We start from the raw sequence: 24,429 nt of genomic DNA, 5'->3' as shown, positions 1-24,429 counted from the left end.
TGCATTGACACCCTTAAAATGCCCAAAGAGGAAAAAAGTTGTGTATTATTATTATTATTATTATTATTATTATTATTATAATATTTTAACCTATTAAATAATTGTTTTGCTTTTTATTAGAATTTAATACAGAAGACTGAAAGAAGCAAAGGGCAGTATAATGACGACTGGTAGAAAAAACGTTCTGCTGACACAAATTCAATAGACGGATAAATAAAACATTGGCTAGCTGCAGCTTGTCCTACAGGCTATGTTAGCTTCTAACACATTGGCTTCTACTAGTTAGCTTTAACAGCAGGATACTGAAACCTTTCCTTTTCTCTCTTGTGGCTCCCTGGACAATGCAAGCCCACGGCTTTTGACATGAGCATTTCTTCCCCCTCTGAAGCAGACTTCAAACCGCATCATCTCTCTCCTCTTTCTCCCGCTCGCTCTGTCTCTACCCTTCCATCAATTTTCAAGTGTTTTCAGATACTCTAGGCAGTTAATTAAGTAGGACATTGTCATGGGGCTTGGGTACATGGTGTGGATGATGCTGGATGAATGTGTGATAAAGAGATCGAAGTGATGCAGAGGGATTCAGGCATTCTACCTGAATATTTGTCATTTCCTGATTCTTGTATTATTTTTCTTTTTATTTCCTTTTGATCCCTCTTTATTCAGTCTTCATATCCTTTTTTTCTCCTTTCCTTTTTTCCTTTGCTTCTCTTACTACTCAGCTTTCTTTTCCTGATGCTCGCTCCCCAGTTAAACTGGTTCCTCTGGTTCTTGCTGTTTCCTTCATTTATTTCTCTTCTTCTCAACAATCTTTCCTCTCCTTTCTTTCCTCCATTCCCTACTTCACTCCCTCCTTCTACACCATCCATTTTCCCTGCACACCAATCTTCCCCACACCCGCCGCCTTCTTCCTAGTTGATTATACATCAGGTCTTCAGCAACCCGCTTCTTCCTACTATAGTATTCCCCTCTCTCATTATGTGTTGTGCATGTGTTTGTGTGTGATCAGACACACAAGGCCAGGGCTAAGCAGGCTAATGAACAAACTCCAGCATTGTGTTCAGGCCCTGGGGACATGCTGTAGCTTCTAATGTATAATAGCTACAGCTAGAGGAGGGGAAAGAAAAAATCACTGACAGTGAGCCAGCTATCTGCTTAAAGAAACAACAAGAAGTGAAGGAGAGGCTGTGTATTGTGAATATTTTACAAGGATCTGGTCAGTGCTTTCCTTTTCCCTTAGTGTATCTTATTCTTGCCTTTGGACTTGTCAGCGTGAGTGTGTTGCTCTGTAGAGCTGCACTATCTTGCTGGGACTATGAAATCTAAAATGAATACTTTTAGAGGAACACTCTGAATCTTAATCTATTGTTTTAGGGCCTTTTATCCTTCTGAAAGAAGTCCAGTTTGCATTCTCTATCTGCACATGTCTCTTATAATTTGAGTTACTTTACAGTGTCTCTAGGTTGTAAAATTTGTGATTTGTCAGCACTGATCTGGTTTATTATCCTTTTGGCTCAAGAGGCAGAGTACGGGGTGGGATGGTTCCACCCAAGTTTTAAGTCATGTTTTTTAGGATCTGTCACCCACCCTCCTGCTCTCTTTCTCTGGCTCTCATTCTAACTGTTGACAGGATCTGCATCAGTGCCAGATCGTGGCATGAACACTCTAATGACTTCATTTCTTCCAGCACATGCACAAATGCATATCTAGGGAACATTACATACTGAGCAGACTGCCCAATCTACTTCTTGTTCAGCAAACACATGCGACCATACTTAATTAGTCCAATTGCATATTGAGAAACCTATTTGTCTTACACATCTATGGAAGGACACACACACACACACACACCCTCTGGGGTTGTGTACTGCAGTGATGTAAGCCAGTGGATGGGCTACTTCCAGATGATCCAAACAAGACATTCAGCTCTGGCCAATATCACCGTGAGAGCGTGCGCACACACTCACACAGACAGGCTGAACACAAGTTCATGCGCTCATTACTCCATTCCACACATGGATATAATACGCTGGAGCGCATCCTCGTGCCAAAACAATGTTACACCATTGTGATGCGAGTAATTTTACTTGGTAGATAATAGTTTATGAGCTATAGACAAAAAGCTTTTTGCTCTAATGTTGTTGTACAGCATTAATCTGGTGCAAGGCCAGCAGGAGTGTTGCACAAGCATACAGCACGCGAACAGTGCATCACAGCGCGACTCTAGACTAGAGCGTGTTATGGGAAATCTGGCATGAAGGCAAATACGGTACGCAAGCCTCGGCCTTCTTGCCTCTTCAGCTGTTAACACCAAACAAATGATATATTTTGTCATCCCAGCTCTTATCTTGCTGTTATTCACTTCTTGTTTGCATGCCTTTCTGACTTTGTGGAATTATCTGACTCTCTTTATTCTTTAACGGTCTTGTCTTGGGTGTAAAAGTTAAGCATTTATTTTCCCCACATTTGTTTTTCACAGGATTGCCCTCAGATTCTGCCGTCAACCCAGATATACATCCCTGTCGGGGTAACAAAGCCAATCACCTTAGCTGCAAAGAACCTGCCACAGCCCCAGTCTGGACAGAGAAACTATGAGTGCGTCTTCCACATCCAGGGGGAGATCCACAATGTGCCTGCACTGCGATTCAACAGCACCTCCATCCAGTGCCAGAAAACTGCGGTTAGTATGGAGAGATTGAATGTATTTATTTTATGCAATCAAGCTGAATGAAGCGATGTTAATGGTGAAAAACAAAGCAGGTGTTGTGATGTACACTAACAGTTTGAAAGGGGGGGGGGGGGGGGATTTCTGTCGCTCACTTGTAAAATAAAAGCAGCCAAAATTCCTGAACACTGAACAGGGCAAGAACTGCACACAGAGTAGAAGGATAACCATTAAGCACTGTTACTTTTGACCTAATCAATGCAACTAGGTATCTAAATCATGCTCCCAGTGCGGGCATTGACTTGGCCAAGGTTAAATAATGGTCTCCTACAGGTAATGGCTATCTAGACACTAATGTGCTCATTGTCCTGATAGATGTCGTGCATTACTTGGACACTAGCATAGTCTTGATCAAAATAAATGATGTAATACTATAGAATTGATAGTTAGCAATTAGATATTGTGACGGCAAGTGTTTACATTTGAATTAATCCAAATTTATTATGAGGCATTTCCTGTTCTGGTCCAAATCATAACAGATTGTCATGGCTGATGTGTAATATATAAATTATTGATCAGGTACGATGGTCAGCCATAGTGTTTTGTTTTTTCCCCCCAATGCTTCTGTTATTTATTTATTTTTTTTATTTATTCATGGCTTTGTCTGATAGGGATGAGTGGTTAGTTGGTTGGTGTCTTCCAGATTAAAGCAGTCTAAAGGAGTATTTTGTTTCTTTGCAGAAGTTTTTAATAAGTGTAGAGCGTTTGCTGGTAGGTTGAAGTGTTTCTGCGTGTAGGCCCATGCCTGTCCAATGTGTTGAAATGTGGTTGTGTGTTTATATTTTTATATATATATAAATATGTGTGTGTGTGTGTGTGTGTGTGTGTTTGTGAGGCTTCAAACTAGCATGACAGATAAGAGGTAGCCAGCGTCGCGCTTCACTGAGGCTGAAAATGTGAAGAGGAAGTCTGTCTCTGAAGCTAGTTGGGAGCGGATTGATCATGTTTACACCTCGACTCTATACCTCTCCCTCTCCCTTCCTCTGTGTCTGTAGAGCCCATCTTTCTCCCTGTCTCTCTTCCTCCCACTGACTGTCATTCTTTCTTCTTCCTGCTCTTCCCTACTTTTCTCACTCCATCTCCCTCGTCTCTCATAAGTTCACTTTTGCTACTTGTTTCTGTTCGTGTCTGATTCCATCCTAAGATATACGATGCCATTAGAGCTGCTGCTGTTAATTTAGTTTTACATGAGGATGTTTAGCTGCCACAATAACACACTTGGAAGAAAATAGATTCAGAGACAGTAGAAACCTCAGGATGTCTCTGCCTAATAAGATTTAGCACTTACTCACTTCTCAATTAGCAGCAACTGGTCATAATAGGCACAGATTGCCACAGGAATTCAGACACTGGCAGACACATTTAGAGTACAGGGTAGCAGTAGTCTCTGTTTAGCTGTATAGCTTGATGTGTAGCTGCTGTGACGGCTAGCACAGTGTTTGATTCTGTCTGTATCGACGGACAGTCTTTAGGTGTTGGCACACGCTAGCCAGTTGTTTGTGAAGGCAGGGCTAATTACCTAACGCAAGGCTTGTCTCTCCACAGAGATGCTTGTTTATTGACTGTTTATTGTAGCTGCAAGGCCAGTGTTAATCAACAGCAAAGCCTAGCCTCAGCCAAAAGCTGAATTTCTCCATTTGATGTCCACAAAGCAGACATGCTAGCAGTAATTAGCGCGGGACTGTCAACACTTAGCCCCTGTTAGCAAATAGCAGTGGCATCCTGACTGTATGGCCAGATATCGATGTAGCGTGTTCATCTAGTGTGCATGCATCCATATTTAGTTTCAGAGTAGGAAAAAGGTGCCAGCTGCATGAACTTGCAGTTAGGGCATAATTCATACTGGCTCAAGATTAAGAGTTTAATTATGTGTCATGAATTATTACTTTGAGAGTCTTATTATAGCTCTGGAGCGGCATTTTGGAAGAAGCGGGTCTTAAATATTAGTTTATCTATTTATAGACCTTTATATCTCTACTTTCTGCAAGCACCCCTCCGTGATTGTTCTTACTTTGACAGTGTTCAGAACCAACTCAATAAATTATGAATGGTTCTGCAGTAGAAATAGACTTTATCTGTTATACTGTGTGCACACTGCTGCCTCAGCTTGCAGGCATACAGCTGTGAGGATAGGGGTCGATCAGTGTTTGTTCATGTGTGCACATCTGCATGCTTCTATATTCCTTAGGCTACGGATCCCCGGGTAGCTATGCATGAGTGTGTTTGGATGTGCAGTTCCAGAAGAAGACTGTAAGGGGCATTACACTTGCTGATCAGTGTGATAAACACAAGCGCTGCATAATCCACAATATAGCTTTTTGTTTGAGATCCACAGCAAGTGCCATATGAGACACATTACTTAGAAAAGGTGAAGATGAGGGCTGAGATGAGACGTGTGCTGAGAATTTCTATAAAGTGAAGAGGAAGTACAGAGTGGACAGTATACGTGAAGGTGGGAAATGTTGATGAAAGGAGAAGGGATAAAAAGAGTGGTACAACTACAAATCAGTGGAAAAAGAATATAGGAGAAGGCAACGTGGACTAGGGAAATTGGTGCGTAGTTGACAATTTCAGGTGAGATGAATGGAGAAAAGTGAGAGGGAGAGTGATATTGAAAAGAACAGAGGGGGAAAATGAGATGAGAAGCTGTAAGAGAGAAAATCAGCTCAAAAGTGTCTCCTGAGGCCAAAACTCATTCTCCTTTCTTTTATACAATATCATCAGACTATCCGAAAGAAATAACTATCCACAGGATATTCAAGACATCCACAGTCGGATAATGTTTAAACTTTAGTTTCCCATACCTTACTGCTCTTACAGTGACCATAATAACTCAATGCTCTTGCGTTGTATCTCCTAACAGGAGGCTGTCAATATCCAACTGCATATGTGGCAGACATGATATATGATAGTGTAACTTCAGCTCTATGCTAACCTTGTTGGGTATTGACTTTCCATATCTGCTCATGGGAGAAAATATTGGTGCTGTGGTATTTCTGTATAAGGTTACTGTACATACCAGCTGATCCCAACGGGGAAAGAGCAAGCATATCATAAGACCAGAGAAAGAATGCAATATTGGAAAACGGTTTTCTTTTGCAAGAGGGGACACGAAACAAGCCTTTGTCTTCATGGTGTTAAGACTTTGAAGAGTCATGCATTTAGAGTAAGGGTTTAAAAACACTGCTCAGAGCTCTAATTTCTGCTTTACATTTTTAACTTTTGAAGTTGGGTATATAGCCAAAAGTAATTCAGCATTTATTCTTTAGGAACCTGTGAAAGTTGGTGAAATGGCAGATTGTCAGAAGTCCATTTGCAAGTTAATTAGAGAAAAATGCTGATCATTTTATAAGAAGAAAAAAAGTGTCCTATTCGTATTTATTAGTGCCAAACAAGCCCACATTACTACTGACACATACAGAGCCATCCGCTATGCCTTATGGTAGCAGTTAACTCCGGTCAGCAGCGACCAAACCAACAAGCTGGTGTCTACATTGGTGCCTTCCGGTTTTCTGACCCGGTCCAGACAGCTTCCTTGTGTGTGATCCAATCAGGGGCTTCGGTTAAGGTACAAAGGCTAATAGGATGCTGAGCTGTGGGCTGGGAAGTTGTGCTCATAGTGCCAGAGGGGTCGTTGGAGCAACAAACACATGTACACACAATTCTTTCACACACAAATGACTGCAGTCTTGGGTCAGACAGACTGATGTAGCGCAGCTGGACATCGTTTGAAGGTTGTGGGTGAGAGACGAGAGTCAAACTGTTCAAGACTTTTTGTTTCTGTTCTTTTATCTTCATGTGTTCTTAGCCTTTTGTCCATTTGTGCGTCTCCATTCTCCTACCCTCAGTTCCCTCTTTATCCTTCTTCCTTGTTTCTCCCCGGAGGGCAGGAATGAGAGGACAGATAATATCAGAGCGGGCCTTACACCATTACCTTCTGTCTGATAAACAGCTCGGCCACTCCATCACCCTCTTTCTCCCAGTCCTTCACCAGTGGAGAAAAAAAGCAGACATGGGGGCAGGAGGAGAAAATCTAGTTTGGGATAGAGTGTGTGTCTGTGTGCTTCGCTTCTGTGTATAGAGAGCAGCTGTTTGTTAAAGTAGAGATGCGAAGTATCAGGGGTCCTGATGGCATCCAATTAAGGGAGATAAAATGATGATGAATTGCTGCTGGGCAGTGGAGACCAGTGCTCCTGTATCAGTGTGTGTGTGTGTATGCACATATGAGCTCACTTATACAGGAAGAGAGCAGAAGAAAGCACTGATTTGGGGAAGATTGTGTTGGGGAAAACAAAGAAGAGCGGGGTTGGAAAAGAAAAGACACAAAAGGGAAGTTTCTAGCCAGAGCTTCCAGGAAAAAGAGAGGTAGAGAGCAGTGTGCAAGATGGATGAGGAGGAGGAGAAGTGAAAGAAGAAGGGTGTATTGAGACTGTACTGTGAGAGAGTTTGAGGAGAGGACAAATTGTCTGCTGGCTTCCGATGGGAAATGAGAGAAGTATGGCAGACAAGAAAGATGGATAAATAGATGAATGAATGGATAGACTGAGAAAACAGAGGTCTAGAGAAGAGGCTAAACATGTCTGCAGGGAGAGTGGTTAACACAAACCACACTGGTCTAATGGTGTCACACACCCTGTGATGTGTGTGTGTGTGTGTGTGTGTGTTTGTAAGAAAGAGAGAGAGAGGGCTGAAGCTCAGTCCTAATACAAACTAAACTCTTGACTTTTTATGGGAACAATAAAACTAAAGTACTAAATTGCATATTAAAAAAATTAAAATATAAACGCACTATAGCATGCACATATATTCATACACACATAGTGCTAAAGGTAGCAGGAAAAGGCTAATGAGGGCCTCGGTGCTGTTGGGTGGAGGGTTGGTGCAGCAGAGCAGAGTACAGTCTGGCCTGGCATGGCCTAGCTCAGCTTAATGAGATATAAACACTAGATCTGCCATTGCACTCAGCCACAGCACACACTGACACTGTTTTAATTGGCTTGCACATTCTGTGTGTATATTGTGTGGATGGATTTGGGGAAAAAGCAGTAGACATTCACTGGGTTTTACTGTGGATAGCTGCAGATGAAAGATTATCATCATGTGGCAGCCCAGACTCATCTGATCTGTTACAATGTTGTTTAAAGTTAATGTATTTGTCTTAGTAGATCTTATAGCTGGGAGAAACATGAGTCTTGATCATGTGATTTCCTACTATAGCTCAAATTACTTGTGTACATATCTGTTTAAGTTTGTGATATTTAAACAAGATCTTGTGTTTGCTCATCTGTGCTTATTTGGCATTTATCTGACTGCTCGCTGACCCATCTTCTATTAAAGCAGCTCAAAGTGAGAGAAAGAACACACAATGACCTTCCTATAGTGTGCTCTTTTTTCCCTCTCCAGCAGTGCCCCCTTTTTTACCTCCCTCTCACATACTGTGTGTGTCTCCCTCATTTTCCTCTTCATCTCTGTCCTGTTGCTGGCTCACTTGCTCTCCTCCCTTCTGGCAGGTGAAGAGCACAGCTCCCACGCTGCTGTCCTGGATAAATAAGAATTAACTGCAGCACAGCTATCTGCATATGCCAACTTCTCCACCCCACTTTTCTTATCTATTTCTCATTTCTCTCCGTCTCCCTGCATCTCTGCAATTTGTAACATTTACTCCACATATCCTTTGTCTCATAGCAGCGCTGCTCTTTTTCTAAATCATTATTTGAAGAGACATTTGAAAAGCTGAAGGGATTGTTATAGCAAGGCTCTCCTGCCATTACCCTGGTGAGAATAGAGACCATCAGGAGGTCAAGCCAGAGAAAAGACCTGGGCTTACTTTCACATCTAGAGAGCATTTGCACACTTTTCTTTTCATGTGACTGTCTGAAGTGTGGCCATACATGTCAAACACCTTCTGATCACAGTATGCTGCCATAGAAGAATCAGTTTTCTTCTCCTTGTAAACATTCAAAAGATGCCTACCTTTTATTAGAAAATTCATCGTTCTACAAATATCGATGTGCACAGAATGAGCCTGTGCAGTTAAAGCACCATAAACATATTGTCAGTAATAGCATCTTACTATAAGCAAGTCATTCTATAAGAGATTAAAGTCTTTCATTAAAATATAATATTAGAAATTGGTAAATCTTCCTGGAAATCCTGTGATTAATTAAACCATTAAGTTAAGTTGCAGCATCACCTTATTTGTAATAAATACTGAGAGCATGGCTTGCACATGCTGACTTCATTTTGAAAAATTCGCAGTGGAGGAGACAGTGTAAAACTTTAAATGTTATTTTGTTTGCATATTGTGATAAAGGGCTGCATAAAAACAAAGTTTGTCATTTAATGCCAGTTAATGTCTTCTATTTGTTGCATATTTGTTGTTAGCTTTGTTAATGTCATGGAGAGTGCGCTCAGTGATGGCAAACTACTGGAGTTACTGAGTCAAATCAAAATGTGGTCTGTATTTCCTCATTATGGGACCAGCATATACATACATATGTGTTATTTGGCAGAGAAGTTAGTTAGTGGCCACCAGAAGAATGGCATTAAGTTGAGGTAGGAGAAAAAGTCTGACGCCACTGAAAATCTGGACATTTCTGCCAACTACCAAAAATCAGCCTTTTGTCCTGGGAGAATTTTAGCAAGCTTACACTAGCTTAATGCATAGGCTGAAAAATAAGAAACATTGACTATGGCAGCATTATTTTTCCCTCAACCCAGCATTTTTCTCCCCTCCACCCCTCTCTTTTTCTTTCCATCAATGAAGGAAGCATGCATGTGTGCAAACGGGTATGCACACATGTGCGTTATTGTGTCTGTGCTGGAGATAAGCTGGGGAACTGGGCCCAGCCATGCTCCAATCCTGTTAGCATTAGCGATTAGCACTGGCTAACAGGCTCCTATTATGAGCAGGGGCTGATTCTCTGTCGCCTGACCGTACACATGCACACACGCACATGCGTACACACAAACACAAAACTATAAGACGGATTACCACTTGATCCTTGATAAGGAAGCTATATCTGCCCAGAAGTTGTGTGTGTGTATATAAAAGACTGATGGTGTGTACGACAAGACTTGGACATCCACTGTATGCCGAGTCTTATCTAGGCTGGCAAACACACATTTCACTTTACTTCACCGTGGAATATGTCAGAACTAGAATGATGTAGGTTGAAGGTTATGTTATGTCAACTAATGGTTTTTGGATCACCTTGAGAAATCTGTGAACAGAGGAAGAGGGTAACCCACATATTACATACATATCCCAGGCATGGGCCTGCCCTGGGCAAAAGGGATATTTTTTTTAGCACACCCTCAAAATGACCAATTATGAGGCTGTGGCTCTCATAGAATTTACCCATTGTTACCTGCCTTACTTTCCATCTTCACCCTACCTTTATTCATCTCCTTCATTCATCTACACCTGCCTCCCATTCTTTAGTTTCCAGTGACAAATGTCTCTTCTCTTCTTTGTTTTAGTTTTTTTGTTACACTGGCTTATTTGTTGTCACTGCATATTCTTGTTTCCTTTATGGAATCTCCATTTCCTGTTTCTGTCATCTGCTCTTTCATTGTAAATATTCTGCATCTCTAATTTTCTCTCTGTGTGCCCTCTTTGTAAAATGTAGTGATTTTGTGGTTCCATTTTTCAATGTGACTTTGTTTTTTAGAATTATTTCTTGGTGTTTAATTTTCATACTGGAATTTGCTGTATGATGTGCGTAAACCCTGTCCAAGGCCCATGTGTGTATTCCCTGAACGCTGTGTTGTGCAACAGTGGTGGTTCAGTATAAAAGTTTAATAAGCCCTTGGTGCAATGAGAGAAGATGAGCTCTGGATAATAACCTAACCTTTCCAATGGCTCCCCCACTCTCTGCTGCCCGTTTAACACACATACATGCACATACACTCTCCTCCCTAACTAAATATGCATGTTTGTGTTGTCCCAGTTCCCAATATAGACTCTTCTTTGAGGACTGATATACAGACATGGGCAAATTCTTGTATCATAGATTTAAAACAACAAAAAACAGAGGATAGATAGCTTTGGTGTTTTATTGATGTGTACTTGTGGTGGACATTTTGAGTTAGGCAACAAGGTAAAAATCAGTGTTAAGAGGCTGATATACATCTAAAATATGTTACTATTCTACTTTATTGAGTAAAATTGGTAACATGGTCAAAGAAGAAAAAGGCCTTCTCTTAGAATTTGCTGTTCAGCAGAGAAGCAAGGGCAGAAATAAATGGCACCTCGGTCTCTTGTCCTTAACTAAAGCTAGTCTTCTGTCCTGTGGGAATACAGCAGATGGATGTATAGATATGTTTTTGTCTTTAAAAATGGTTTGGAAAGAAATGGTCTGGTATTCAAGTAATTGAAATTTTGGTAATTTGTTTTTCTTTTGTTATTCTTTATCATGTTGGTATTGCAGCGAGTTCCTTTCTCTCTGTTTGTGTGTTTAGATTAATTTAATTCAGGTTTATTTATATAGCAGTATTCCCTGTTAATCTCTACAAAATAAAGCATTCAGGATAACAGTGTTTAATTTTGTTTATTTGCCATTTAGATTTTGACTGCTTCAATTTAACAACCTTCGTGTCATGTTACAGATTATGAGAAACCTACCTGCTGCTTAGTGTAAACACAACTGACTGTTCAGAGAGCGGTTGATAATTTTCGAACCCCTTCATCAGCTTGAGCAATTTCCAAATACAAAGCTGACCTTGGCTGGTTAACAGCCTTCTTCTCTACTCTCACCATCTTTCTCCCACTTGCATCTCTAGCTTTTATGTCTCAGCTGTATTCCAGATGTCTTGTGTTTCCTGCCTCTTTTTGCCTCTTTATCTCCTTCTCGCTGCGATGCTTTGATGCTTTTTCACTCTTTGCACATGTTCACAGTGCAGTGTCCCTGTGCACTTCCTTTTTTCTCCCCGTTCTTCTCTCCTATTGTCTTGCATGCAGATATACACTCAAACACACTCACACGTTCTCTCCATCTTTACCAATTGAAGAAGTGCTCTTGTTCCCAGGCAGACTGGGTGGTCTTGTGGTGGAGCGATGAGGAAGGAGGGAGGGAGAGATTGAAGAGGTTCATATGGTCAAACTTCAGAAGAGAAATAATAGCTGATGTCCAAAATGTGTTTTTGCTGTGCCCTATCTTCCTGTGTTTGCATGTGTTTTTATTCATCATATTTTACTTCCTGCACAGACCATGTGATCAGTCTTTGATGAATTTGCCGGCATCCTTCTCTGGAAGGAGTCCCATGTGCCGGACATATATTTATAGTACAGTCTGCACATGTGTTTTTCTGGAAATGTTTGGTATATCTGATAAGGAATCTGGTTCATATTTCCTTGTTTGACTGTGGACCTTTTGGGGGGGATTGAGGCAGATGAGAGAAAGTCAAGCTAAGATTGATAGGGGAAGAGGTTTGTAAAGAGGTATAGGGAAGGAATAATGAGAGGGAAAGGGAAAGAGAAAAAGGAGGGTTGGAAAGGAGGATTGCAAGAGAAGGAGAGGCAGAGGAATGTGTGAAAAGACCGAGGCAGACATGTCAGAGAACAAATTGAAAATGCCAATTTCACTTTAGCCCCCACCAGCTCACGCGCTTACAGCCCAGCCCCGGCCTCTTATTCCATGTGTAAATGAATGGTGTCCACAGAATAACACACAATCACCTCTCTCTATCCATCTTGCCCTCGCTATTTCCCTTTCACCCTTTCTGCTGCATTACCTGCTCTATACCCCCTCTCCCTACCCTCTTTGTCATCCTTCCTTTTCACCATCTTTTTGTTGTTTTCACTCCACTTCTGAGCTTTTGATCACAAATTCCAAGTATTTTCACATCTTCTATCGGTTTTTTCTTTTCTGTTTGCCCATCCACTTTGCTTTTCACACCCTACCTTATTATTTTGTACTGTGCCAAGGCTAATGTTTTGTCTTAAAAATCTAGTTGTAATGCAATAGCACTGTCTAAATTCAGAACTTACTATATCTACAGTGAGACTGTAAAAGTTGTCTCTTTTCTTTTTCTTTTTCTTCAGTGTTCTGTAGGCCAGCTTCCAGGTAGAGTTGCTCAAGTAAAAGTTTCAGTAGTTCACAGCTGCTAAATAAATTAGAGTGAGCCTGAAAACACATTTTGAAAGAATTTGCCTTTAAAATCAGCTCTAAGAGCAAAGTGGTATTTTTTCTGAGATGCATGGAGACGTCTTTCTTTATTCGGATATCAGCGTCTCAGCCTTCAGGGCCCGCTAAATGTAAATCATCCAATCACAAAAAAAGTGATGAAAGAATTAATCAGCCATTCACACATTGTGACATTGCTGTGTCCTCTCATTTTCTTATCTTCTCAGTGCACATTTTTTAGTCCTTTCCTCCCTCAAATATATTCAAATTCACTGTTATTACAGATGTCAGGATAAATCTCACAGTATCACACTGGAGTGGGTGATATCACATAGTGGCAAAGTTGTAGCTAGATTCAATCTTTGAGGGCTCATAGCCCCGAGCTTGGGGCTTTCACATTGGATTTTATCACCACTCTACTAGAAGAGAAAAGTCCTGCTATCTCTCACCCAGGGGCTACTGGAGATACTGACCATACCAGAGGTAGTGAGAGGGGCTGGGCACCATTAGGTCATTATCTGAAGTCTCACCAGCCGTCACCTCAACATTGCTGCTGACAACACACCCATCTTGTCATATAGTGTCTGCTTTATGTCGTGTGAAATACAGCTAACAAAAGAGACGTTAATAATGTAAAACCTGTCTCGGTGAAGTCTGTGAAGTTCTTGATGAAGATGTTGTATTTACCTCACATCAGCAGGGGTTATTGGGGAGGCGGTGTAATTTCTAAAGCGGCATTTTATTTGCTGGTGATAATTGTCATTGATAATTTATATGTTGGGAGTTTGGGCAGGGACTCATAGGAGCTCTTTTCTCCGTTACCCGTTCAGTTAACACGCCGCCATCACATCACCGCTTTTGAAGCTTGTTGTCTCATTTAAAGCAATTCCGTAAAACTGATTATGCCAACGATGAGTCAATTACATTTCAACTCTTATTAGTTCAGGATGCAAAAATGAAATTAGATGAGAATATTATTGTCAGAGATATATTATGCATTTCATTCATCACTGGAATGGAATGAGTCATACAGTGATGGGGATTCCAATCTCTTAATCAACTCTGCGCTCTGCCAGGCAGCGGCGGATGTGCCATGTGTAAAAATCACAATATAGCCTGTCTCTCATCATTCATTTTTATGGCCCTTCAACTCTGTGAGCACCGCAGGGTATGACATTACTACCAACCACTAGCTTAACTGAGTTTGCTCTTGGTATTAGCTGTGTTTTTTTTTTTTGTTTTTTTTTCCCCTCGCTCTTATGAATTTATTGAAAGAATTTTATTGAAAGATGGAATGTTTTCTGATGATGATGCTGATGTAAGAAAAATGTTGAATGGATGAGTATGAATTGTAATCTTGTTCTCTTTGTTTTATATTTCAGTATAATTATGAGGGCAATGACATCAGCGACCTGCCTGTCGACCTGTCTGTAGTTTGGAATGGAAACTTTGTCATTGACAACCCCTATAACATTAAAGGTGAGTAATATTAAAGGTTACTTATGGTAGGAACTGAATGTGGTTGAATGCGTTAGATTTGTCTTAGAAACCGGGAAGGAATTCAGTGTCCTGCAGTGACGTACAACATTTTTTTTTTTTTTTTTTTTACCTTAACAATTATATTTATGACTCCAATCAGTATGTATTATGTAATAATCACCCAATCATCTTTTCTGCTTCATGAATGGCACATTACCCCCAAATACTACAGTCAAAAAGCAGCCATTGCTGGCCTATTGAGAGATTGAGTGGCTTCCTCCCACAGTCCAAAGACATGTATGTTAGGTTAATTGGTGGTTCTAAATTGGCCATAGCTGTGAATGCACTGGGCCCTGCAACAGACTCGTAACCTGTCCACAGCTACCTCTTGCCCTATGACGGCTCCACCCCCACCACAACCCAGATGGATGGATTAGTGGGTGGGTGTTTTTAGTTGGTTAGCTGTTTTAAATTACCATAGATACTGTTACATTTTGACACAATCTTTCACAGTTACATATTTGAGAACCGTATCTAGATGACTGTGTGTGTATTTGTGTGTAGAAGAGGCAAAACAGTCACATTATTAAACTGTTTGTGCTAACAAAAGAGAAAAAGCACAGTTAAACACTGCACCCAAGGAATGTGCTCAAATCTTCTGTCAATGCCAGAGAGTTCACATATTCTAGTTTTGGTCATTTGTATTCACTAATGCATATATTGAATAATAATTATGTCCGTCAAGGCTCAGGTTCCACCCCACGAGACTCTTTTGTCATGGCTAATGGGTAGCAACTAGTGTCAAAGGGATCAATGTAATTGATATTTTCTCTCTCTAAATGTTTTAAATTTCAGTATATTGAGCCATGTTTGGGATGTACAGTGTGTGCATGTTGTAGAGCAATGAGGCTAATTTCTGCTTTGTTTGCAAATTGTCCAATTTGAACAAAGCAGAAATTGGCAAGCGTCATGAGTCGAGGTGCAAAAGACCGCTACACTGTTAGTGTCTTAGGTTTACACCAACTAATATTCAAAAACACATAACCCTTTGCATTTTAAACAGATTTTTACCATGTTTTGTATGCATATTGTTGCATTTTCCTGTTTGTTAATCTCTTTAGTGTTGTAGGCATCCGTGTGTATCTTGACTTGTGTTATTTTAATGTGATAGTGCATAGAAGACATATATATTTCTTTAAACTGTATTAGAGTGCATTATATTTGATTTAATGTGAAACCACACCTCATCCAGGAACCTTGGGGGGTAATAATTAAACTCATATACATTCTCAGTGCACCACTGTGGGAGAAGACAATGAGATCATGTCTGTTGGATATAATTACTGGTAAAAGTCTTTATAATGCTGTCTTCGTAATTATTGTGGGTTGTAAAGCACAGTGGGGGATGTAACATTATTCCCCTGCTGTGAGGTAAAGTAACATCATCGCCAGTTCGATATAGTCTGTGGATGACAAGCACATTGAGTTTTGTACAACAGAGGGAGTAGCATAGTCTGCTCCTGGTTGTTACTCATTAATGTTTAAGGACACAACAAGTAATGGGTATTTTGGATGTAGTATTTAATGCCAGAATTTGCCGTTATATCTTACATGTTTGTGAGTTAGTGATTATTGCCATTTGTCAGTAAGGAAACACCACATCACTCTGTGCTGTTTATTGATCGCTCTTTGTAGTCTAATTGAGCCAAGCAAGCTGTTGTAGTCTTAAATGTCAGATATCTCTCAGTATGAGTGGTGTAACTGGTCTACATGTGTTTGTACCATGTAAACAAAGGCGTGTCTGTAGTATTGTAGTCTTTACTTCATCACTTTGTGCATTGTGTGTTAACTCAAATGTAACACATCAGGCAGTGACCTACAGCCTAAATATGACTCTCGTCTTCTTCTCCCTTCACTGCCAGCCACCTCTGTATTTCTCAGTGATGATAATCATCTAGTAGAGTGCAAGTGATGCTCACTCATCTTAAATACTGATAGGTTAATGTAATTAAAGGCGAGTCGTTTAGCAGCCAGTAATTGGCATAGGGTTTCTTTAAAGCTGCTCCATGACCAATGGGATTTGGGGAAGGAATAGCAGAGAAAGAGAGAGGAAAGATTTACTCTTCTGTTCCTCGTGCCTTTGGGAAATCGGGCCTTAACTCAACTTTGGCTCAGTGACACTGAAGAAGTTTTGAAATTTTATGATAAAGCTGAGGAAGTGAAAATAAAGCAATTTAATTTCATTCAAAAGAAAACTGTCAGGTTTCTTATCTGCTTATTTCAGTCTGAAAATAAGATAGTCTTTGACTGGGGGGAGTTACAATCCAGCTGATAAGCAGCAACATAAGAGACTGGTGCAAGGATTTATAAAAACAAGGAGAATATGCAAACTCCACAGAGAGGTCCCAGCTGGGAAGTAGGTCTAAACCTTCTTTGATGTCTTTGAGGCCACAGTGCTAACCGCTAGCACACCCTGTCATTTCTAACATATTATATTGACTGGATGTTTTATTCACTTGGTAGCCTCAGTTCAACAGTAATAATTTCATGATGCTTCATTTCTCCCTCCTTCTCTTCAGCTCACCTGTATAAGTGCTACGCACTGAGGGATAGCTGTGGGATGTGTTTGAAGGCAAACCCCAGGTTTGAGTGCGGCTGGTGCGTTGGGGAAAAGAAGTGCTCCCTGAGACAGGAGTGTACTCCCCCAGAGAGCACTTGGATGCATGCCACAACAGGAAACAGCCGCTGTGCTCACCCCAAGATCACCAAGGTAAGACTTGATAATAATGACACATGCTTACACATATTGTATTGCAGTTAAGCATGATTCCAAGATAACAGATGGTACACGTCTTGTTGTGCAAATGTACCCACACATGCACACAGACCCCTATATCCAGACATATAACTACATGCAGAGTGGACTGTGCACAACAGAAATATTCTCTTTGACACAACAAAATTGAAGAGAAAAATAAAGCAGAAATAGTTTATTTTTTTGTAATTTCTCAGCTCATTATATCACAACATTTCAAAAACCCTTTTGAATGAAAGCTGTTTGAGCAAAGAATGTGAATCATAAAGTGTCCACATTCATCATTAGCCCACTTTAAAAACAACATTGCATGGAACAGCTAAATTCAAGGTAAAAAGAATAGGCTTCTCTAAGCACTGCTAAAGCACACACTCACGCTGCTGATTGGTTGTTCATGACCTAGCAACTCACTGCAAACAACTCAGGGGTCTAAGAAGAGAGGCTTCACATTACAGTATGTTACTTGTAAGCAGGCTATGATTGCCTCTTATGTGTTTTTTCTACAAGAATCCAAGCCAGATCATTAGTAAAAACAAATTTTTCAAAAGAGGAGCTTTGAAAAGTCTTCCTGCTCTGTGTCATTGTTTGGCCCCGGAGAGTGAAGGGGACATCCTAGGAGGGCAGACAGCAGAGAGGATAGACAACTTAGAAGCCAACACTAAGACTGCAACAGCAACACAGATGGGCTGGCAAGGAGGAGGCAGTTCACACACTCCAAGACTGAACACACTGACGAGATCAGAGACGACGGCTTCACACAGAAGCGCACACAGACACACACATGCACCTAAATGAAGAGTTAGGGAGGGTGGTTGTCTGGAGAGAGACAAAGAAGCCGAGGATGTGGTAGTGCGTTAATTGTGTCCCGCCACGGGTGCTGAATATGTGCGTGCACATGTGCATGTGTTCATCTGACAGGCTGGCAGAGCCGAGGCGTCTAAACACCATAGCGTAACCATCTGTTGCCACTAGTAACCGTGGCGGTGGTCCTCGTCTGAGTGCGACCTGGGTCACAGTTCCTACAGCTCACCACTGGGACTAGTGCACACACAGTGCGGTTTGAAAGCAATGCACTGCTGTGTGAGACGCGTCCTGACATTCAGCCCTCTCGTCAGTCTGTCTTCTTCCATTTTTACTGTGTCTCCAACAGTGATTCAAACTTTCAGCCAAGCATTTCTTCCTTTAAATGTATCTCAAATAAGCTGAAGAATCATCTAAATTCTTCAACTTAAATGAGTGTGAAATATATGTTTAATATCCATGCTCATTTCATTGATGTTGACTTGTGTGACTGAAGCCCTCAGTCCATTTCCTGTGTGACACGGGCTCGTCTCTTTGAATGTGTAATGAAGATACTGGTTAATTGGAGCTCTGGCACATAGATAAAACCATTTGCTAATGCTCCCTCTCTCTTCGTGCTCGTTTCAGTTATCTCTTTGAAACAAGCATGCAGAGGCAACTGGGTTGTGTGTGCGTGCTTGCGGGAGAGAAACGGGAGGTGGTAGGGGGGTTGTGCTCACAAGCATGTGCCGTTGCATGCATATGTAGGGGTAAATCCTGCCCTTGGGCAAGATGTTGGTGGCAGTCAAAAAGCTGGCAAAGAGCTTCAAAAAGCAGCAGGAGAAGAGACGCACTGCAAGTTTGAGAATGCAGAAGAAGAGACAAAGAAGTGGAGAAGAAAGAGACACTGGGGGAAGCGTTATCACCAAGCTGCGCCGCTGGCCTCACCTCTCTTCTCCACCTTTGACATTTACAGTTTGACATTTAACGCCAAAAGAACATCTGCAGATGACAAAGAAAATCTCTCCTTTTTCATCCGCCATTTTATCTTCTCCCGCCCCCCGCCCCCCAAAGAGCATCACATTGGCCACACAAATTGAATATTATTCCACTTCTTACCAACCATTTGGTCAAATCCCCTTTTCCCTGTTTCATATTTTTTTTCTTTTTGCCTGATTCAGCCTGCTTTGTTCATTTATGCAGCATGCTAACTGCTGTGTGGCCAATAGCTGGTGGATTAACCACTAATTTCATTTGGACCAAGGAATGTGTGTTCAGCTGGGGAGGAAACACCACTGGAGACACACATGTGTGCACAACATACACACAGTAAGAGCTGTCAGAGCAGCAAGTGTTTAACTTATTTAGTGTTATTTCTGAGTGGGCTATTGTCCAGTTGATATTTTTCAGTAGTGTGCGGTGTGGCCACTGTGCCACTAACAGCTTTGGCACCTAGTACTTCTCTCCAAATTCAGCAATTAATGTTTTAGGTACTAAATGATGATTTTAGACATTGTAAGAATTTGGCTGTTAAGCTGATGAAGTGCTATTTTTATTGTGCTGCGTTTTTGTGCACTGACATTGTGCACAAAGATTAATTAGTACTTCCTTCCAAGCAAGCAAGAAAATACTCCCTGCGTGTGTGTCTTTGAGCCTGCGCTAACACTCACACAAGCCAGCAAGACTCACAATGGTGCCCACACATTCTCAGAAGCCTCCAAATGAAAATAAAGTAAGCTACAATTTAGGTAGTCTGTATTATATTCTCAAAATGGCATTCAAAGCCACATGGATAGGGACACACACACATACTCTCTATGCCACTGTGTCCCAGTGTAGCACAGCAGTGTCCTGGTACTGGCCCTGGATGCTGCCTGGCCCTCCATTATCCATCATCTCCTGCCTGCCATCTCCTAGGGGACAGGAAGAGCATCACAGCTAGCCCTTAGAAACCAATTAAAACAACGCAGGCCATTCCAGTCTGTGTGTGTGGGAGGGTTGCATTTTTAGGGTTTTAGCACGTGGTAAGCTCCATGTGTTTATGTGTGAGTGTTTCTTGATGTTGTATATGTATTAAAGTGCATAAATGGATCTGATGGCCTATCATTTCTCCCTCATGTACTGCTTTAGTGGTTTTTGCCTTTGCCAGTTTTCTTTATGTCCCATCTCTTTTTTGTAGCTAGTCACATTTGTTTTTCTCATCCTTTATGGTTTTTTGGCAACACTTTTTTAAAATTTCCATCCCTTCCACCGACTATTTCCTCTATCTATTAACTATTCAGTATTTTTCATTTTCCTTTCCCTTATTTTGAATCTCATCCTTTGGTCTCATTGTTCCCTTACCTTCTATCTTCCTTACCCTCTTGCTTGCAACCTCCTTATTATCCATATAGAGATAGATATTGTTCTGTTTACGGGTGTTGATTGACCATGCTTCTGTGATTTGCTGATTGTATTTTGGGGCTAAAAAGTAAGCCCCCACTGTTACAAAAATAGGAGTATTTACCCACTGTTGGGTAAATACTTACCGTGCTCATTCATAAAGGGGAGGATTGTAACTGGATGTCAGCCACGATGATGTCCTAATTAAGCTCGTGTACTTGTTTAATGATCAGAGTTCAGCCAGAGGGATATAATTGGCCCCGATGTGATTCTGACTTCTGACACAGATTTGTTCCTGTTCTATAAGGCTACACATCTTCAGAGCTAATATTGTTTGACTCAGTCACATGGAAACATTTAACGTTTAAAGACTTATTTGATCCCTCTCTTCTTTCACGTCATTGCCTCTATCAGATTGCTTGTGGGTTTTTGTTTTTGAAAGCCTTTCATATCACAGATAAACTCTGGAAGCCTTACACCATGTTCATATCATCTCCCCCCGTGTCCCTTGCCCGTTTCCCCCTTCCCCCTCCTCCTCCTCTAATTTGCAGATGCTATCTGTGCACTGCTTCTTAGCCATCCACAATAGGCCTGACATAAAGCCTCAAATACATCGGGACAAGTCAGCCACAAAGAGAAAAAAGCGAGTATGAATGAGTGTAGAGCGTTATGATGGTGAGAGGAGAATAGAGCGAGTGTTTAGGCTGGTGGCTTTTATCAAAAAGGGCGCTTTGTTTGTGTTGTTTGGTTGTGGATGGAACAACGTGCATGCGTGTATGCGTCTCACTCTGTGTCTTTGTGTGTCTATGTGCTTGATAAGCCAGTGCTTATAGAGAAAGAGAGGTTGATTACCATATCTAAAGATTGTGACTGAGCACTGCTGCATGCCAGTCATTCTTTTGTCTCCAGCTAAAATCTATACATTTGGGCACACTGTCAAAGACGGAGACAGAGACTGAAATAAAAGACACAAGTTCAAGATGGAGTGCCAGCTGATAAATAGCCATTAATTAATATGTGCAGCATTTCATTTCTGGCTTGCATGACACTGGGCTTTGTTCCCATTGTGTGTTTGTATTAGTGGTTTTCTAAACACCTGTGGCTTTTACTAACCTGCCACCTTTTCCATATTGTTAGACTGGGTATCATTGTAGTGCCAGGTGGGGAAATATTTGAGTGGGTTGAGAGGTTAATCTAATTAATCTGTAAGACTGTAGATAAGCTTTAAAGAAGCTGAATATTGCAGAACATATTTTCATTGTTGGCATGGTGTCAGTAAGATTGATACTGTCATTATGTCTGAGTGGTAAAAATGAAGCTACGACTGCTGCTTAGCTTGGTACAAAGACTGAATACAAGATGTGGCAGCTGCAATGGCTCTACCTATTGCCATGTTATAATATTTCTGTTTTACACAAACAAGCCATAATATGTTAATTAGTGACTTTTGGTGCTGATAGCTGGATTTTGTAATGATTTAGATATCTGAGCTGGCTTTTTTCCCCACCACCTTTGTTCTTTATGCTGTGCTAAGCTAACTGGCTGCTGATAGTATTTCCTAAACTATTAAATTATTTCTTTTACAAACCTGAATATTTGAATACATTATCCATGCTGTCACCTTTTCCAGCACTTGGTGTATTCCCATCCTTTTTTAAAAAATAGATTTGTGAAGTATGCGATACACACAATGTTTCTGCTCTTAAGAGCTGTATTTATTTGACAGTTCTGCACAGGTAGCAGTTCGTTCCGATCCAGCTCTCTCTCCCGCTCGACTCTGCCGTCACATATAGACAAACAGAAAGAAGACACTGTCATCACACAATCGCCACCACCTGTGGCTCACCTGCCTCCCGGTACCGCCCCCTTGAGCTCACTGCACCACTCCTCCCCTGCAGCTGCGCCAGGGACCACACCTCCGCCACAAGATTAAATTTGTAAATTTATTAAAGCAAAGGACTAGTCGCACCACTTTTAAAGATGGCAAAGGTTTTGACCACAATCACTTAATTTCACTAGAATCACTGTCATTAAAGGATTTCTTCATAGAGAAAAAGTAAATTTGCACAGCGTAAGGTTCAGCTTTAGCGAAGCTTGACAAATGAATCAAACTGTTAATGAATCTTCGTGACAGTGCTGACCTTTGAAGGAACAAAGAGTGATATGGAGGTCAAATTGAGTGAGTTGACATAGCGGCACACGGTTTTCAGTAATTTGTTGGATGGCACAAATATTAACCGTTTTAAGTCAGTGTTTCACCAGGCTTCCAGCGCCACTAAAGACTTACAAGTGGAGTGGCCCATATTCTAGTTGTTGGTGACCGTTGAACCGTCCAATCAAATAAAACACATGGGAGACTGGTCACTGTTTTACCCCTTTGTTTCAATGTTGACATGTTTGTCTGTGTCTTTGTAGAGCTTTGTGTGCCACACAGCAACTTTTTTCTACACCAAGCAAAAGATTTCTGTGTTAAAAAAAAAAAAAAGCAGGATTCATAATCAATCTTTTTTTTTTTTTTATACATTTTTTTGTGTGTGGCAACTTACACCCCCACTCCATGACATCCAACCACTAATGTCTCCCCCAATAACCCCCCTCCCTGTTGCAACAAATGACCCCACTGCCCCGCCGTGTTCTAATCCAATTAGCTTTAGCCCTAATTATACTAGTAAAGACTGATTACCATTGTCTGCATTGGGGCTGAATGAATAGAGCCACGATTAGCGACTAGGCTAGCCTCGGGTAGCCATTAGCACCTCCGTACACCTGTCACAGACCTCTAGGGAAAAAAAAGCAGAAACCAGGGGTCACTATGTGTTCTAATTGTATTCAGCCTATAAATCTTCACAACATTAAAAGAGGGACGTAAGTGAGGGTTTGATGGGTAGGTCCAGGTTAAGTGTGCGAGTTGGCAAGTTGTGAATGTTTGACTGAATTGAGGTGGAGTTAATGGATTCAAGGTCATTTTTCATCGTGCTTAATGAGGTAGCAAGAATGTAATTCATGCAGAATGAAACATGACCATAATGACCTAAGTAAACTGCCATTCATGCTTAAACACAATATACGCCACATGTGTTGTTCTGCTTCACTTATGTCCTCCTTTCTTTGGTCTACCACCCAGTTGTATCCTGAGACTGGGCCCAGACAGGGAGGAACCATGCTGACCATCACTGGTGAGAACCTGGGTCTACAGTTCAAAGACATCCAGAATGGAGTCCGTATCGGCAAAGTGGCGTGCAACCCTCAGGAGGACGAATACATTAGCGCTGAGCAGTACGTTGGCATTGTCTCTTTCTTCACCCTGTTACACCCACTGATTTTAAACCTCACTCTTTCTAAAACTCATTGCTTTCTTTTTTGTCTTGTCCCCTATTGTTGTGACACTGAGTGCTAAGCACAACGCTGTGACTCTCTCAGACCTTTGTTTCATAAAACCTTCAAAGGTTAAATGCTGTTTTCCACTAACAGACAAAACCAATTCCTCACAAATAGCCTCAAGCTGTGCATGGTGCTGCTACTTTCTGTACATGTTCAGTCCGAGTAACTCTGACAGCAACTTGAATAAAACCTGTTCAACTCAACTAATGCTCAGGTCAGGTCAAGCAGCATTGAAATACCTCATATAACTCGCCTCATTAGGATTAATTTGACCCATTTTTAGATATAAGTGGATTTAATATTATCAAAAGTGTGCAATATACATCTACTGAAAGCTATTCTTCATGAAAGGTTGTCATGTGAACACTCTAAGTTATGTTTACTGTTTTCTGGGAAATGGTGAAGTACAGCAGATTGCACAGATGTAATTTAACTCCCATTTAATAGCTGCAGTTGTATATCCTGAGTAGAACTCAGAGTAATGTATAACAGTCATGTTCAGTTTATGACTGAGCTCTTTGTTTTAACTGTTAACAGGGTGCCTCTTTGAAAAAATGTTCTTTATTTCACGTGTAAACGATATCATGTGAATCATTAATTAAATTACATTCAGAATAAGAAGAAATCTGGGGCACTGGCACACTGGCAGTGCCCCATTATAGCTCCTCCAAATACTGGGGCAATGAAATTACAAGATGAGTCCCACTTTCTCTTTTATGTTGTATTCATCTAAGCAGACAAGA

At 41.1% G+C, this 24,429-nt stretch overlaps 1 protein-coding gene across 4 annotated transcripts in view; it reads left to right on the top strand.

Annotated features, from left to right (window-relative positions):
* The window catches only part of plxna1b (plexin A1b), a 182,985-nt gene that overhangs the window by 123,818 nt on the left and 34,738 nt on the right, over positions 1 to 24,429 (top strand). For all 4 annotated transcript variants that reach the window (XM_085273512.1, XM_085273510.1, XM_085273511.1 and 1 more), the window contains exons 10-13: positions 2,477 to 2,677; positions 14,232 to 14,328; positions 16,908 to 17,098; positions 23,430 to 23,581. In XM_085273512.1, the coding sequence (XP_085129638.1) occupies positions 2,477 to 2,677; positions 14,232 to 14,328; positions 16,908 to 17,098; positions 23,430 to 23,581 (641 nt within the window). The remainder of the gene's footprint in view (positions 1 to 2,476; positions 2,678 to 14,231; positions 14,329 to 16,907; positions 17,099 to 23,429; positions 23,582 to 24,429) is intronic.

Source organism: Mchenga conophoros, linkage group LG5 (genome assembly GCF_057382185.1).
Source record: "Mchenga conophoros isolate Kocher_MC1m ecotype Shallow Benthic linkage group LG5, M_conophoros_male_GT1.1, whole genome shotgun sequence".
NCBI classification, from domain to species: Eukaryota; Metazoa; Chordata; class Actinopteri; order Cichliformes; family Cichlidae; genus Mchenga; species Mchenga conophoros.
Note: the sequence above shows the minus strand (reverse complement) of the source record. Positions and strands in the feature narration are given on the sequence as shown.